Source organism: Oncorhynchus nerka, linkage group LG7 (assembly GCF_034236695.1).
Source record: "Oncorhynchus nerka isolate Pitt River linkage group LG7, Oner_Uvic_2.0, whole genome shotgun sequence".
In the NCBI taxonomy this organism is placed as follows: Eukaryota; Metazoa; Chordata; class Actinopteri; order Salmoniformes; family Salmonidae; genus Oncorhynchus; species Oncorhynchus nerka.
This window is the reverse complement of record NC_088402.1, coordinates 34,995,949-35,011,900: the sequence shown is the minus strand read 5'-3', so window position 1 is coordinate 35,011,900 and position 15,952 is coordinate 34,995,949. Positions and strand designations below refer to the sequence as shown.

The window sequence follows — 15,952 nt, the reverse complement described above, 5'->3', positions numbered from 1 at the left end:
ATGTAAACAATGACGTTTCCTCTCCCCTCGTGCTTAGAAATTGGCTGAATCTTGCAGAATGTCTTATTACTCACTTCAATTAATTTCACATGGTTTTAAACGTTTTAATACAAAATTAGCAACGTTATCTTGTTCAAGCCGTTTGAAATTACCGTACTGTGGACAAGTTCAGTCATTTATTTTAGCAGAGCTCCCTCATGTGTCAGTTACTGATGTTACCGATGTCAGTCCGTCTGATTTCTGACATTCCATTTTCATTATCTTTCACTGATTTCAGGTTTTAGGGAATTAATTTGTCCTAATGTCGTTTTACTTTGCATTGCAGAACTGAAACCCTTTCTAGCCACAAAATGCACACAGATAACAAAAAAATTGTGCTCATAAGATTGAGTTATGGGCAGTGCTATTTTCATCAAAACAGAAGGAATTACACTCGTATAGTATTCATTTTATTAAATCATTAAATTTATTTAATCATTAAATACACATTATTTACAACCATAAAAATGACAGCATGTAAGAATTTGTCAAATGTAACAAATCTTAATATCAAATAAACCAAATGTGAAACATGTCTTGTTCTATTGTGATACAAAACTATGTAATTGGTGAAAAATACTTTTTCCTCAAAAAAGCAAATTACAATACAAGAAAGCAAAACTAATGGGGGGAAAAGTACATGGTGAATCAACCATATGCATACTTGTCTGTTAAACTTCTGTCATTTGGAGTCATTTGTCCACTCAACTTCATTAACAGTTTAACAATTAGGCCAGCCTATTGAGGAAAGAAGAAAAGGATCCAATGAATACAAGCAATTTCATGTAATATTGCCCACAATCAACTCTTCAGTTAGAGCTATATGCTATGGTAAATATTTTCTTATAAATCATACAATCTGCACTGTTTTCCAGGCTACAACACATTGATTCAACATATTCACAGATACATCCATTGGAATGACTTGGGAAAGGTCCTATATTTACCTGTTTGGTGTGCACAATGAAATTCATCTTATTTTCCAGACTGTGAATCTGAAAGTACTGATCAGCATGCCCTAGCTGCCACATGAAAGAGCCATACCCCAGACTGATAAGAAGTACCTATAAATACACATTAAAACATATGCACAGTATCAGTAAGAGGGCATTTACATGAAAACATTCAAAATATACAAAGCTGGATTCTTTTGAGCCTTATTTATATGCTTAGATATTTACATCCATGCTTACTTTGTGACCACTAAATAAGAATGTATTATGTATACTGCATGGTTAAACATGGTTCTCTCTGTATTCATATGAATCTGTCCCCAACCAACAAATAGCTCCGGGGTACCTTGGTCTCCATGTTCATGAGGTGCAGGCCCTTGGTGTTGACACCCACGAAGACGCGGATCACTTTGTGGTTGCTGGAGCTAGCCTTGGTGAAGACCTGGCCTGTGAAGAAGGCGGCACCATAGGTCGGGATGTCCCAGCAGTTCTGCAGGAAGAGCCTCTGGAGGTGGTGCATCTCTTTGCTCACACCCTCACTCATACTGAAGCACTGTGGGGCCAATAAGGTGAAGTAAGGCTAAGAGTTTGACCCCACAGATATAAATGTTTACAAGTTATTTCACAAAAACTAAATAATGAAAATAAACCTGACCTTATACTCATGAAGAATCTTGCTTGTCCAATGATGTGCTTTGCTTTTCACCTTGGATATTGGGACAATAGATTTCAGGTTTTCCTCACTGTTGAAAACAAAACATTTACACAGACAGTTATGTCAATAGTATATCATATTACCACAGCTTTATGTACCTTATCTTCAAATATCATACCAAGATTTCCCCAGTTTTAAAGAAGAGTATTATGCTAGATTGACTGAATTCGGGGACCAATTTAAGATATTTACTTAAGGAAACCCTGCTTGTGCTTCTTGCTCTCATAGTTTCCGTAGATGATCTGCAGCAGAAGGCTGGCCAGGGTGATCAGCTTGCTGTCCGGGGAGGGGAAGAAGCCCTTGAGGAGGCAGTGTCTGGCCTCATCAAACAGGATCAGGATGGACAGGGGGTCCTCAATCTGGAGGAGAAGATTCAAGCCAATCGTGGATGGATTAATGAACAAATTAATGAACTTAAACACCAAACCCTTGATCAGTTTAATCATGTTTATTATTACTGGGCTGAAATAAATCCATGCACACCCTCTGGGTCCCCCTTAACCAGAGTTGAGAAACACTGATCTAAGCAATATTCAATATCCCAAATCCTTGCTTTACAGATGCAGCAAGAAGAATTTCCCAAGGGGATAATAAAGTTGATCAGAATCAAATTGGTTAAAAACCTTTTTCTCAATGTCGAGGGGCAGACGGACATCTCTACGGAGGAAGAGCTGTGGGTTCTCCCTCTGGGGGTCTAGGACAGTGAGGTCAGTGACGATCTCTGTCCAGATACGCAGGTGCTGCAGGGGCTTGTGGTAGGGCTTTAGCTGCAGGTCTGATGGAAGACAAGACAAACACACACAAAGGGTGTCATGAGCACAGGTAGCATGGAAATAGGATACTACAGATACAATAATATAATACCTATGCCCAAATATTGGGCAGCCATTTTGGATCTGTGTATGTGTGACTCACTGAGGTTCTCGGAGCAGATCCAGATGGTGAAGTACTGCTGGGTGTCCTTGGAAAGCCGCATGCCCTCCATAATCTGCTGCACTGATGTGTTGTTGCCGTGCTTCAGCTCCACCGAGCGGTACGAGCCGTCCATGCGGTAGATGCGCACCTTCTCGTACTGCGGAACGAACACACAGTTTCATCAACTGCTAATGGTAATAAAATACTTTGACAAGTCTGTTGGAGTAGCATACAGTCACGCACACTGACACACACACACTCCACACTCACTGGTTTGTTATTGGCTTGCTGTAGGAGTTTCACTGTCTCCTCCCATTCGTTTTGCTTGTTCTCTTCACAGATTTGCAGGGGCGATCTGTTTTGCTGATCCTCTATGTGCTTATAAGAGTATAGAAACAAGCAAGCAAAGTGACTGACTTTCTTACTGCTACTTACTACTGGGAACATATTGAAATCCTAAGCTATGAAGTTCCACTGGTACCAGCACACCCTACAGTATGTGGTCATAATGCAAATATGATGGAGGATATACTGGATTCAACCAGGGTTCTCCAATGCAGGTCTTGGAGAGCTACTGGGTGTGCAGGCTTTTATTCCAGCACATTTAGGGGTTGAATTGGGAATTCAAAAGTGTACGGATTATGGTTAAGCCATGCTCATTGTCTTCTGCTGTCTCTCCACACTTTCCTCTTGTCCATACCCTGGCTCAACCCTAACCCTAGCTTCAAATCAATCAAATCAAATATTTTCATGTCGACACCCTGGCTCAACTCTAACCATAGCCATAATGCTTAACTTAAACCTATCCCTAGGTTCATGTCCACGCCCCGACTCAACCACGAGCCTACTAGTCAACAAATCAAATGTTATTGGTCACATACACGTGTTTAGCAGATGTTATTGTGGGTGTAGTGAAATGCTTGTGTTTCTAGCTCCGACAGTGCAGTAATATCTAATAAGTAAAATGTAACAATTTCACAACATATACCAAATAAACACAAATCTAAGTAAAGGAATGGAATTAAGAATATATAAATATATGGACGAGCAATGTCAGAGCGGCATAGACTACGATACAGTAGAATAGAATATAATATATACATATGAGATGAGTAATGCAAAATATGTAAACATTATTCAAGTGACTAGTGTTCCATTCATAACCTTACCCATAAGGGAAACACTCTTTTCAAGCCACTGATACCAAAGTTCCTTTTTCGTAGCAGGTTAGGAGAACTTATGCAGCAGGTTAGGATAATTCATGTAGCAGGTTAGGAGACTGTGTTTAACGTTAGGGAAAGGGTTAAGGTTAGCAAAAATTCTCTCCTAACCTGTGTCCCTTAACCATAAATCTAACCCTTGACCTTAGCCTTATGTTCAACACTATCTCTAATCTTGATTTAGCATACTTTTATCCTACTGTTGTCTTTTGACCTGTTAGGTATAGAAGCTTGGCTCTGCCTGGCTCTCCCTTTCACCCAAGGTGCAGGAGCTTGGCTCCGGGCAGCTCTGGCTCAATTTAACCACTGAGCACATCGCAAACAAACCTGATTCAAATAATCAACTAAGCATGATCTTCAGCCTGGGAATCAGATGTGCTACTGAAGGGTTAGCATGAAAGCATATGCACCTAATAGCTCCTCAGGACTAGAGTCGGAGACCCCTGTCAGGATCTAAACCTGTTTTAGTGCATCTGGCTCAGTCTTACCCGGTCTATCTCAGGATGCTGGAGCAGAAGCTGTACTATCTCTGAGTGGCCCCCTCCAGCTGCAAAGTGCAGCAGGGAGCTCAGCTGGCCATTCAACAGGTTGGGGTTACAGTTTCCCTTCTCCAGCAGTAGCTTTGTTGCCTCCACTTTACCATACCTACATTCAAAACAACACAGACGTTTTACTCTTATTTGACGTTAGCTGTACAATAAAAAAATATATATAAATGTTAATGTCCTTAGAGACTTTAATTTTCTTTAGGGAATTTGGGTAACACTTTATTTTTACTTTATTTTACAGGTTGGTTTACAATCTAGGATGAGTTTTTCAGCAAAATGGCAGCCCTGCCACTTGTTTTGGTGTACAGCCGTGCTAGAACAAAACACTACTCGTATGAGATGTACCAGCAGGCGTAGTGGATGGGGGCCCAGTGGTCGCTGTCCAGCTGTTTGACTGAGAAGCCACTTTCCAGGAGCTTGGTGAGCAGATCTGTGTCACCTTCACAGGCACTGCGGTGTAGGGGGAAGTCATCCACCCACTGGTGCTCCCTATGGAGGAGACAGAGAATAGGCCTCGTTCAATCACTTGAACGTCACAATGTCATGAGGCGTTTGAAAAGGCCCAAACTGCCAGATAGGTTGCCTGGCGCAATGGAACTGATGGAATAGTCCCAAATGTGGAAATGTCACCTATTTGGCAAATCCAGACAGGCTCAAACTATTTGAAGGGAAAAGAATACTATTTGAACCCAGGTCTGGAGAATTCATTAAGTTGTTTTGAAGTTACATTTTGGGAGGCACACTCACTTTTCCTCTGTCACATTGTTAGAGCCGTGCTGCCACTTTTCTCTAGTAGGGATCTGGATTTTAGAGTAATCTGGAGCACCAAGGCCAAAGTAAGGGTTGATGATAACTTTGTCCACCTAGAAATGGCAAAAATAGAGAGGATACGTAAACACTGTAGTTTATCTTCACATATTTTGATTATGATACACACTATTTCTGTTTAAATAAAAGTGTGTCCGTGCAGGGCTAAAACAAAAATGTGAACTGTCTTGTAAGCCGTCCCTCGGGAGAGGGTAGGAATTGGAAAAAACGGTATCTGGGCTCTCACCCGGTTGGTATACTGCAGGTCTGAGCCGTAGAGAGGGTTTTGAATGCACATGTCGGCCTTCTCCAGTGACAGCATCTTGCTCTTGATCTCCAAGGCGGTGTAGCCCATGTGCAAATCTCCATCACTGGGTTTGCCCTCGCTGGTGTATGCAGGGTTACTCACATTGGTCTTGACTCGGTCGACCGGTGCGGGCCGGAACAGAGCTGCAATGGCGTGAGGCATGGTGTGCTTCTCTGCCAGCCACCTGTATAGGGCAGGTACAAGTTCAAAGGTCAAGGTTTAGTGGTGACGTTCTGGTAAGGCTTACCAATGTCTCTATGGTGGGTGAAATATCTACCGTGTCACTCACTGCACTGTAAGTCGTTTTAAATATCTTATGTTATTTCCAATCCCAACCCCCGGACACCACACATACACAGTCATGAGACTGCTCAAAGGCACAACAGCAGTGGATAGTAGTAATAATCTGAAACCAGCAGGCCTCCAGTAACCAGTCTAGTTCAACACTTAGTTCATCGTCCGGCCCGGGAATTAAACCAACAACCTTTCTGTTACCGGTCCACCTCTAACCTCTGGGCTACCTGCCGCCCCCGAAGTGGCATGAATACAACAGCCATGAAGATGGTAGAGTAAGTGAAGCTACCATATACACTGGTTTTAAGCTCTCTTGATACACAGAAAAAACAGTGGATCAGGGCGCCTGCTAAATTACTTCAATATGAAATCATAGACAAAGACTTACTTGTCCAAGGCCAGGAGCATCTTTGAGGTGATGGAGGAGAAATGAGTGCTGGTCTCGCTACACACACGCATGATATCCTGGAGGCAGTAAAAACTTGGGCTCCCAGGGTTGTAGATAGGCTTGCTATTATCTGTTCCCGAAAGACCAATAAGCAGCACACAATAATAAAAAAACATTGTTAGCTAAACAATATTATTAAGGAATTATTCTAAGGAAAGCTTTAAAAAGTACCCCAGATACAAGTGTTCTAACACTTACCATAGGGTCAGGAATTATTGTATCCCTTGATAAAGATCAGCAAAAAAGACTATAAAAGAAATACCGGTAATACAAATACTGAGCTATATTGTATGCTCAAAAACAATAAAAAAGTATATGGTAATAAACTATAGTAATACAATTGCTCAGATAAAGACATTATGTTTAACAAGTAATAAAAAACAAATATTGGATCCCCTGTTTTGATTTGAATTGAAGAGGGCATTCTATAACTGCAGATGAAGGATATCAAGGATCTGGAAATATTCTCTTTGGAGGAATGGTCTAACATCCCTCACAATTTGTTCTCCAATCTCATAAAACATTTTAGAAAAAGGCTCAAGGTGTCATTATCCTCGCAAGTGCTTGAGAATTGTAAACAGGGGATCCAATCATTTTGAACACGATATTTCTTGTTAAACAAAATCTCTTCCTCTGAGCAATTGTATTACTATACAAGTCATAACTTTTTTTTAAATTACACAGTGCCTTAAGAAAGTATTCACACCCGTTCACTTTTTCCACATTTTGTTGTGTTACAGGCTGAATTTAAAATAGATTAAATTGAGTTTTGTTGTTACTCGCCTACACACAATACCCCATAATGTCAAAGTGGATTTTTTATTTTTATTTTACAAATGAACTGAATAAGTATTCAAACCCTACTAACCTAATTGACAGAGTGAAAAAAGGAAGCATGTGCAGAATAAAAATATTTCAAAACCTCTATCCTGTTTTGTCCTGTATACAAATCAAATCCAACTTTATTTGTCACATGTGCCAAATACAACAAGTGTAGACCTTTACTTTAATTGTATTTATTTTTTACCTTTTTAAACTACGCAAATCAGTTCAGAACAAATTCTTATTTTCAATGACGGCCTAGGAACAGTGGGTTAACTGCCTTGTTCAGGGGCAGAACGACAGATTTTTACCTTGTCAGCTCGGGCATTCGATCTTGCAACCTTTTCGGTTACTAATCCAACGCTCTAACCACTAAGCTACCTGCCGCCCTTACTGTGAAATGGCACCAACAGTGCAGTTCAAGAATAGTTAAGAAAATGTTTACCAAATAAACTAATGTAAAGAATAATAAAAAGTAACACAATAACATAACAAAAACGAGGCTATATATAGGGGGTACCGAGCCAGTGTGCGGGGGTTAGAGGTCATTTGTACATGTAGGTAGGGGTGAAGTGACTATGCATAGCTCGGGCGGCAGCGTAGCCTAGTGGTTAGAGCGTTGGACTAGTAACCGGAAGGTTGCAAGTTCAAACCCCCGAGCTGACAAGGTACAAATCTGTCGTTCTGCCCCTGAACAGGCATATAACCCATGCCAAATATTTTCAGTCTCCTGAGGGGGAAAAGGTTTTGTTGTGCCCTCTTCATGACTGCCTTGGTGTGTTTGGACCATGATATCCGCTACGGAGCCACAGTCAAACGACCACCCCTCATCACTGTCAAACGCTCCCTAAAACACTTCTGTGAGCAGGCCTTTCTAATCGACCTGGCCCGGGTATCCTGGAAGGACATTGACCTCATCCTGTCAGTTGAGGATGCCTGGTCATTCTTTAAAAGTAACTTCCTCACCATTTTAGATAAGCATGCTCCGTTCAAAAAATGCAGAACTAAGAACAGATATAGCCCTTGGTTCACTCCAGACCTGACTGCCCTCGACCAGCACAAAACATCCTGTGGCGGACTGCAATAGCATCGAATAGTCCCCGCGATATGCAACTGTTCAGGGAAGTCAGGAACCAATACACGCAGTCAGTCAGGAAAGCTAAGGCCAGCTTCTTCAGGCAGAAATTTGCATCCTGTAGCTCCAACTCCAAAAAGTTCTGGGACACTGTGAAGTCCATGGAGAACAAGAGCACCTCCTCCCAGTTGCCCACTGCACTGAGGCTAGGAAACACGGTCACCACCGATAAATCCATGATTATCGAAAACTTCAACAAGCATTTCTCAACGGCTGGCCATGCCTTCCGCCTGGCTACTCCAACCTCGGCCAACAGCCCCCCCCCCCCACCCCCCCCCGCAGCTACTCGCCCAAGCCTCTCCAGGTTCTCCTTTACCCAAATCCAGATAGCAGATGTTCTGAAAGAGCTGCAAAATCTGGACCCGTACAAATCAGCTGGGCTTGACAATCTGGACCCTCTATTTCTGAAACTATCCGCCGCCATTGTCGCAACCCCTATTACCAGCCTGTTCAACCTCTCTTTCATATCGTCTGAGATCCCCAAGGATTGGAAAGCTGCTGCAGTCATCCCCCTCTTCAAAGGGGGAGACACCCTGGACCCAATATCCATCCTGCCCTGCCTATCTAAGGTCTTCGAAAGCCAAGTCAACAAACAGGTCACTGACCATCTCGAATCCCACCGTACCTTCTCCGCTGTGCAATCTGGTTTCCGAGCCGGTCACGGGTGCACCTCAGCCACGCTCAAAGTACTAAACAATATCATAACCGCCATCGATAAAAGACAGTACTATGCAGCCGTCTTCATCGACCTTGCCAAGGCTTTCGACTCTGTCAATCACCATATTCTTATCGGCAGACTCAGTAGCCTCGGTTTTTCGGATGACTGCCTTGCCTGGTTCACCAACTACTTTGCAGACAGAGTTCAGTGTGTCAAATCGGAGGGCATGCTGTCCGGTCCACTGGCAGTCTCTATGGGGGTGCCACAGGGTTCAATCCTCGGGCCGACTCTTTTCTCTGTATATATCAATGATGTTGCTCTTGCTGCGGGCGATTCCCTGATCCCCCTCTACGCAGACAACACCATTCTATATACTTCCGGCCCGTCCTTGGACACTGTGCTATCTAATCTCCAAACGAGCTTCAATGCCATACAACACTCCTTCCGTGGCCTCCAACTGCTCTTAAACGCTAGTAAAACCAAATGCATGCTTTTCAACCGTTCGCTGCCTGACCAGCATCACCACCCTGGATTGTTCCGACCTTGAATATGTGGACATCTATAAGTACCTAGGTGTCTGGCTAGACTGTAAACTCTCCTTCCAGACTCATATCAAACATCTCTAATCGAAAATCAAATCTAGAGTCGGCTTTCTATTCCGCAACAAAGCCTCCTTCACTCACGCCGCCAAACTTACCCTCGTAAAACTGACTATCCTACCGATCCTCGACTTCGGCGATATCATCTACAAAATTGCTTCCAACACTCTACTCAGCAAACTGGATGCAGTTTATCACAGTGCCATCCGTTTTGTCACTAAAGCACCTTATACCACCCACCACTGCGACCTGTATGCTCTAGTCGGCTGGCCCTCGCTACATATTCGTCGCCAGACCCACTGGCTCCAGGTCATCTACAAGTCCATGCTAGGTACAGCTCCGCCTTATCTCAGTTCACTGGTCACAATGGCAACACCCATCCGTAGCACGCGCTCCAGCAGGTGTATCTCACTGATCATCCCTAAAGCCAACACCTCATTTGGCCGCCTTTCGTTCCAGTTCTCTGCTGCCTGTGACTGGAACGAATTGCAAAAATCGCTGAAGTTGGAGACTTTTATCTCCCTCACCAACTTCAAACATCTGCTATCTGAGCAGCTAACCGATCGCTGCAGCTGTACATAGTCTATCGGTAAATAGCCCACCCATTTTTACCTACCTCATCCCCATACTGTTTTTATTTATTTACTTTTCTGCTCTTTTGCACACCAATATCTCTACCTGTACATGACCATCTGATCATTTATCACTCCAGTGTTAATGCAAAATTGTAATTATTCGCCTACCTCCTCATGCCTTTTGCATACAATGTATATAGACTCCCCTTTTTTTCTACTGTGTTATTGACTTGTTAATTCTTTACTCCATGTGTAACTCTGTGTTGTCTGTTCACACTGCTATTCTTTATCTTGACCAGGTCGCAGTTGCAAATGAGAACTTGTTCTCAACTAGCCTACCTGGTTAAATAAAGGTGAAATTAAAAAATTAAAAAAATTAAAATAGATTGTTGGTGATGTGGACACCAAGGAACTTGAAACTCTCAACCCGCTCCACTACAGCCCCGTTGATGTTAATGGGGGCCTGTTCGGCCCGCCTTTTCCTGTAGTCCATGATCAGCTCCTTTGTCTTGCTCCCATTGAGGGAGAGGTTGTTTTCCTGGCACCACACTGCCAGTTCTCTGACCTCCTCCCTATAGGCTGTCTCGTCGTTGTCGGTGATATGGCCTACCACTGTTGTGTCGTCAGCAAACTTAATGATGGTGTGGTATTCGTGTTTGGCCACGCAGTTGTGGGAGTACAGTGTTGAGGTGTGGCAGACATGTTGTTGCCTACCTTTACCACCTGGGGGCGGCCCGTCAGGAAGTCCAGGATCCAGTTGCAGAGGGAGGTGTTTATTCCCAGGGTCCATAGCTTATTGATATGCTTCGTGGGCACTATGGTGTTGAACGCTGAGCTGTAGTCAATGAACAGCATATACAAAGCGTTATGTTTGGGGCAAATCCAATACAACACATTACAAAGTACCACTCTCCATATTTTCAAGCATAGTGGTGGCTGCATTATGTTATGGGTATGCTTGTAACCATTAAGGGCTGGGGAGTTTCAGGATAAAAAAGAAACAGAATGGAGCTAAGAACACGCAAAACCCTAGAGGAAAACCTGGTTCAATCTGCTTTTCACCAGACACTGGGAGATTAATTCACCTTTCAGCAGGACAATAACTTAAAACACAAAGCCAAATATACACTGAAGTTGCTTAACAAGAACACAGTGAATGTTCCTGAGTGGCCGAGTTACAGTTTGAACTTAAATCTATGGCAAGACCTGAAAATGGTTGTCTAGCAATGATCAACAACCAATTCAACAGAGCTTAAAGAATTTTGAAAAGAATAATGGGCAAATGTAAAACTTCAGTTAGTGCTAAATACGGCTGCTAGAATCCTGACTAGAACCAAAAAAATGTATCATATTACTCCAGTGCTAGCCTCTCTACACTGGCTTCCTGTCAAAGCAAGGGCTGATTTCAAGGTTTTACTGCTAACCTACAAAGCATTACATGGGCTTGCTCCTACCTATCTCTCTGATTTGGTCCTGCCGTACATACCTACACGTACGCTACGGTCACAAGACGCAGGCCTCCTAATTGTCCCTGGAATTTCTAAGCAAACAGCTGGAGGCAGGGCTTTCTCCTATAGAGCTCCATTTTTATGGAACGGTCTGCCTACCCATGTCAGAGACGCAAACTCGGTCTCAACCTTTAAGTCTTTACTGAAGACTCATCTCTTCAGTGGGTCATATGATTGAGTGTAGTCTGGCCCAGGAGTGGGAAGGTGAACGGAAAGGCTCTGGAGCAACGAACCGCCCTTGCTGTCTCTGCCTGGCCGGTTCCCCTCTTTCCACTGGGATTCTCTGCCTCTAACCCTATTACAGGGGCTGAGTCACTGGCTTACTGGGGCTCTCTCATGCCGTCCCTGGAAGGGGTGCGTCACCTGAGTGGGTTGATTCACTGATGTGGTCATCCTGTCTGGGTTGGCGCCCCCCCTTGGGTTGTGCCATGGCGCAGATCTTTGTGGGCTATACTCAGCCTTGTCTCAGGATGGTAAGTTGGTGGTTGAAGATATCCCTCTAGTGGTGTGGGGGCTGTGCTTTGGCAGAATGGGTGGGGTTATATCCTTCCTGTTTGGCCCTGTCCGGGGGTGTCCTCGGATGGGGCCACAGTGTCTCCTGACCCCTTCTGTCTCAGCCTCCAGTATTTATGCTGCAGTAGTTTATGTGTCGGGGGGCTAGGGTCAGTTTGTTATATCTGGAGTACTTCTCCTGTCCTATTCGGTGTCCTGTGTGAATCTAAGTGTGCGTTCTCTAATTCTCTCCTTCTCTCTTTCTTGCTCTCTCTCGGAGGACCTGAGCCCTAGGACCATGCCCCAGGACTACCTGACATGATGACTCCTTGCTGTCCCCAGTCCACCTGGCCGTGCTGCTGCTCCAGTTTAAACTGTTCTGCCTTATTATTATTCGACCATGCTGGTCATTCATGAACATTTGAACATCTTGGCCATGTTCTGTTATAATCTCCACCCGGCACAGCCAGAAGAGGACTGGCCACCCCACATAGCCTGGTTCCTCTCTAGGTTTCTTCCTAGGTTTTGGCCTTTCTAGGGAGTTTTTCCTAGCCACCTTGCTTCTACACCTGCATTGCTTGCTGTTTGGGGTTTTAGGCTGGGTTTCTGTACAGCACTTTGAGATATCAGCTGATGTACGAAGGGCTATATAAATACATTTGATTTGATTTGATGTTATACAATCCTTGTGTGGAAAGCTCTTAGTGACATATACCCAGAAAGACTCACAGCTGTAATCCCTGCCAAAGATGCTTCTACAAAGTATTGACTAAAGGTGTGAATACTTACGTAAAAGAGATATTTCTGTATTTCATTTTCAATAAATTTGCTAAAAATCTAAAACATATTTTCACTGTCATTATGGAGTATTGTGTGTAGATGAGCGAGAAAAAATCTAAATTTGATCCATTTTGAATTCAAGCTGTAACAACAAAATGTTGAATAAATTAAGGGTTTGAATACTTTCTAAAGGCACTATACTAATGGTCAGTATTAGCATTATTTATTTTCTACCTCATTTTTTGCTTATTTTATTAAGGGATTTTACCCCCTTTTTCACCCCAATTTTGTGATATCCAATTGCGATCCAATTAAGATCGTCTCTTCACTGCAACTCCCCAACGGGCTTGGGAGAGGCAAAGGTTGAGTCATGCATCCTCCAAAACATGACCCGTCAAATTGCACTCCTTAACATCCGCCCGCTTAAACCGAAAACCAGCCGAACCAATGTGTCGGAGAAAACACCGTTCCACTGACGACTGAAGTCAGCCTGCGCGGGCCCGGCCCGCCACAAGTAGACACTAGAACATGATGAGCCAAGTAAAGCCGCCCGGCCAAACCCTCTCCTAACTCAGACGACACTGGCCAATTGTGCGCCACCCTATGGGACTTCCGGTCACAGCCGGTTGTGACACAGCCTGGGATCAAACCCAGGTCTGTAGTGACGCCTCAAGCACTGTGATGCAGTGCCTTAGAACGCTGCGTCAGGAGGCTCCCATTTATAACATTTCTAATAATTTATAAGTTATTGTAAACCAAATGATTTATGTGCTGACAAGTTAGTGTCAAGTTCTACCTTTGACATTTATTGGCACAAAAAAGAGGGAGACCTCTTTTCCTTCATTGTCACCATCGAGATGGAATTTCTTCATGTGCACCACACGCTTTCCTGTGATGAGCAACAGCATAAGAGGGATTAGTGCTTTGACACAATTATTATTTGAAATGTCTTTCTACTCTTCATAGAACATTTATATTAACAAATGATTCACATCCAAATCTGGAAAGCCACCATAATTACAGAAAAGCAACTAAGTGATATTTATTTACCAATAAAACCCTTGTTAGATATGGGTTTAGTCATTTCTTCTACATAATCCAAAATGGATCTGGCTGTGTCCCCATTGGCTTGAATTTTGGTCGCCAGTAAGACCTTCTTCCGTTTCTTCTCTTTTCCTTCCAAAGGAACTTCTATCAACAGGATCTAAAGGAGGGGTAATAACAGAGTTACACATGATGTCACTGGTGAAGATAAACTGAACTAGAAATACATTTATGAAATCAAACCATAAGCTTAATAATAGCGATTTGCCATTAACAATATTTGGGTTAAAGTAAAATTATATTGCAGAAGATTTGGGGTGGATGATATGGCAAAAACTAGAGCTGCATTTCCAGGGAGCTTTCCAGAACTGAGCCTCCTTACACTAAATGTATTAATAAAGGTGTTGCCACTTTGCTGTAACCATAGTCTGCTACTCGCAGGGATACTTAAGCATGTATACAAAATAATGTGTATCCCACTTCTGACACCAACATAACAAATCCATGTAGTAGTCCAGACCGGGACTCAAACACAGCACCCTGCAACTCTCAGTCCAACCCCTTGCTGTTATGCAAAGAGATCCTAACCTTCAGATGCTAGGTGTTGAATGGTCGCTAACCACTACTGTATCTTATGAAAGGTACTGTAGTCTTACCTCAAAGGCTTTAGCCCGATATTCCTTAGAGCTCAAACTGACATGGTTCTTTGGACGAACGACAGCTACAAACACATCTTCCAAGTTGTCTTGGTTGCCCATGGCGTTGACTTGCCTTCAATTTTTATCAGGTATCCTACATAAGGACCGATTTATGAGGAAGATGAGGAGCACCATGTCTGAAATGTTATAAATAATAAAATATAATCAGAATCTAATTGGGAGCCAGCAAAACATGATTATTCTATTAATAATCTATATTCTATTGCAGGGTGTATTTTAATTATTTAAAAGTAGTATGCTATATCGTTCTCATCACTGATCAATCTTGAAAGACTTCTAAATTGTTAACTTGTAATAAATGACTTAATAATGTCAACATTAGCCTAGGTTGTTACTTTAACGCATGCAAATAGCATAATGATAGTAGCACTATTAGATTGAAAATCTTTTCAAAGGGCACATTTGATTGCGTTTAAAAGTCTAAAATAAGTTATTCTGTCCCAACAAAAGTCACGCCCCGGAAACCAAGCACACTGTTGCCTTCCTCAGTTGAAGACTATTGATATCACATAGTGTAAAATACAACATGAAAAGTAATATGCAGCACGAATTTTCAGTAAAGCTACATTGTGTCCTTAGAAGTAGACGTGAAACTATGCGTCAGATAACTACATTTTGAGAAACGCTTTCAAACATACCTGATGTTATGATTTCTCACAAACTTTAAAAAGTATATGGTGTCGGTGTCTTTATTTTCCCGGGTGGAATAAATCATAGACATGCAGGATCAATAATCTAGGCAAACTTCTAAATAGATATTTGTGTTTCCTAAAAGCATAACATCGGTTGCCGACCACAGCAAGCGAAATAGACAAGAGTCACATTATGGACTGGACTGACTCGTTTTGACAACAGGGAACTCTGCTGGTCGGGTGGACTTAGTGCGCATATTTTCTTGTGAAAATGTAGACAGATTAAAAGAAATGATAGGCGACAGAAATCAAATCGGATGTGAAAGTAATTTTCTTTGGTATGATGTAACGCCATTGACTCGTAATTTTTTTCTGAATTAATTTTTATTGCATTCAGGCAATTCTAGTGTACATTTATTGTCCATGTTTCCTAATATTTGTATGTTAAATAGTTAAGGTACACTTTTCCCAGTTTCAGGTTACGTTTAGCAGAGGTTCCCAACCATTTTTCCCCAAGGCCCCCCTTTTCACATTTGAATGGAACAACAGCTTAATTTTGTTTAATTTGAGGATCTAGGAATATGTTGTTTTGAAGCAAATTCCGTGCAATTCTACCTAGTTTAACAAGACTCATGATATATTTTAGGTAGGCTATTTAATGATTATGATAATAATAATAATAATAATAATAATAATAATATTTCCCCAAATGTCAGGTTAGTAGGGGTAACTAGCTCCCCCT

At 42.4% G+C, this 15,952-nt stretch overlaps 1 protein-coding gene across 5 annotated transcripts; it reads right to left on the bottom strand.

Annotated features, from left to right (window-relative positions):
• Positions 1–443: 443 nt before the first annotated feature.
• LOC115131520 (krev interaction trapped protein 1-like) lies at positions 444–15,413 on the bottom strand. 5 transcript variants are annotated; one of them, XM_029663303.2, is made up of 17 exons: positions 15,217–15,411; positions 14,516–14,694; positions 13,866–14,019; positions 13,612–13,704; positions 6,187–6,316; positions 5,445–5,688; positions 5,138–5,253; positions 4,736–4,879; positions 4,331–4,487; positions 2,893–3,000; positions 2,623–2,779; positions 2,331–2,482; positions 1,900–2,066; positions 1,648–1,735; positions 1,339–1,545; positions 987–1,103; positions 444–777 (listed from the first exon to the last, which is right to left on the bottom strand). In XM_029663303.2, exons 2-17 carry the CDS (start codon positions 14,615–14,617, stop codon positions 688–690), a joined length of 2,226 nt encoding a protein of 741 aa, XP_029519163.2. In that variant the 5' UTR covers positions 14,618–14,694; positions 15,217–15,411; the 3' UTR covers positions 444–687. The 5 variants fall into 5 exon arrangements, with proteins under 5 accessions (XP_029519163.2, XP_029519164.2, XP_029519165.2 ...); XM_029663304.2 differs by lacking the exon at positions 2,893–3,000; XM_029663305.2 differs by lacking the exon at positions 14,516–14,694.
• Between the last annotated feature and the right edge of the window lie 539 nt (positions 15,414–15,952).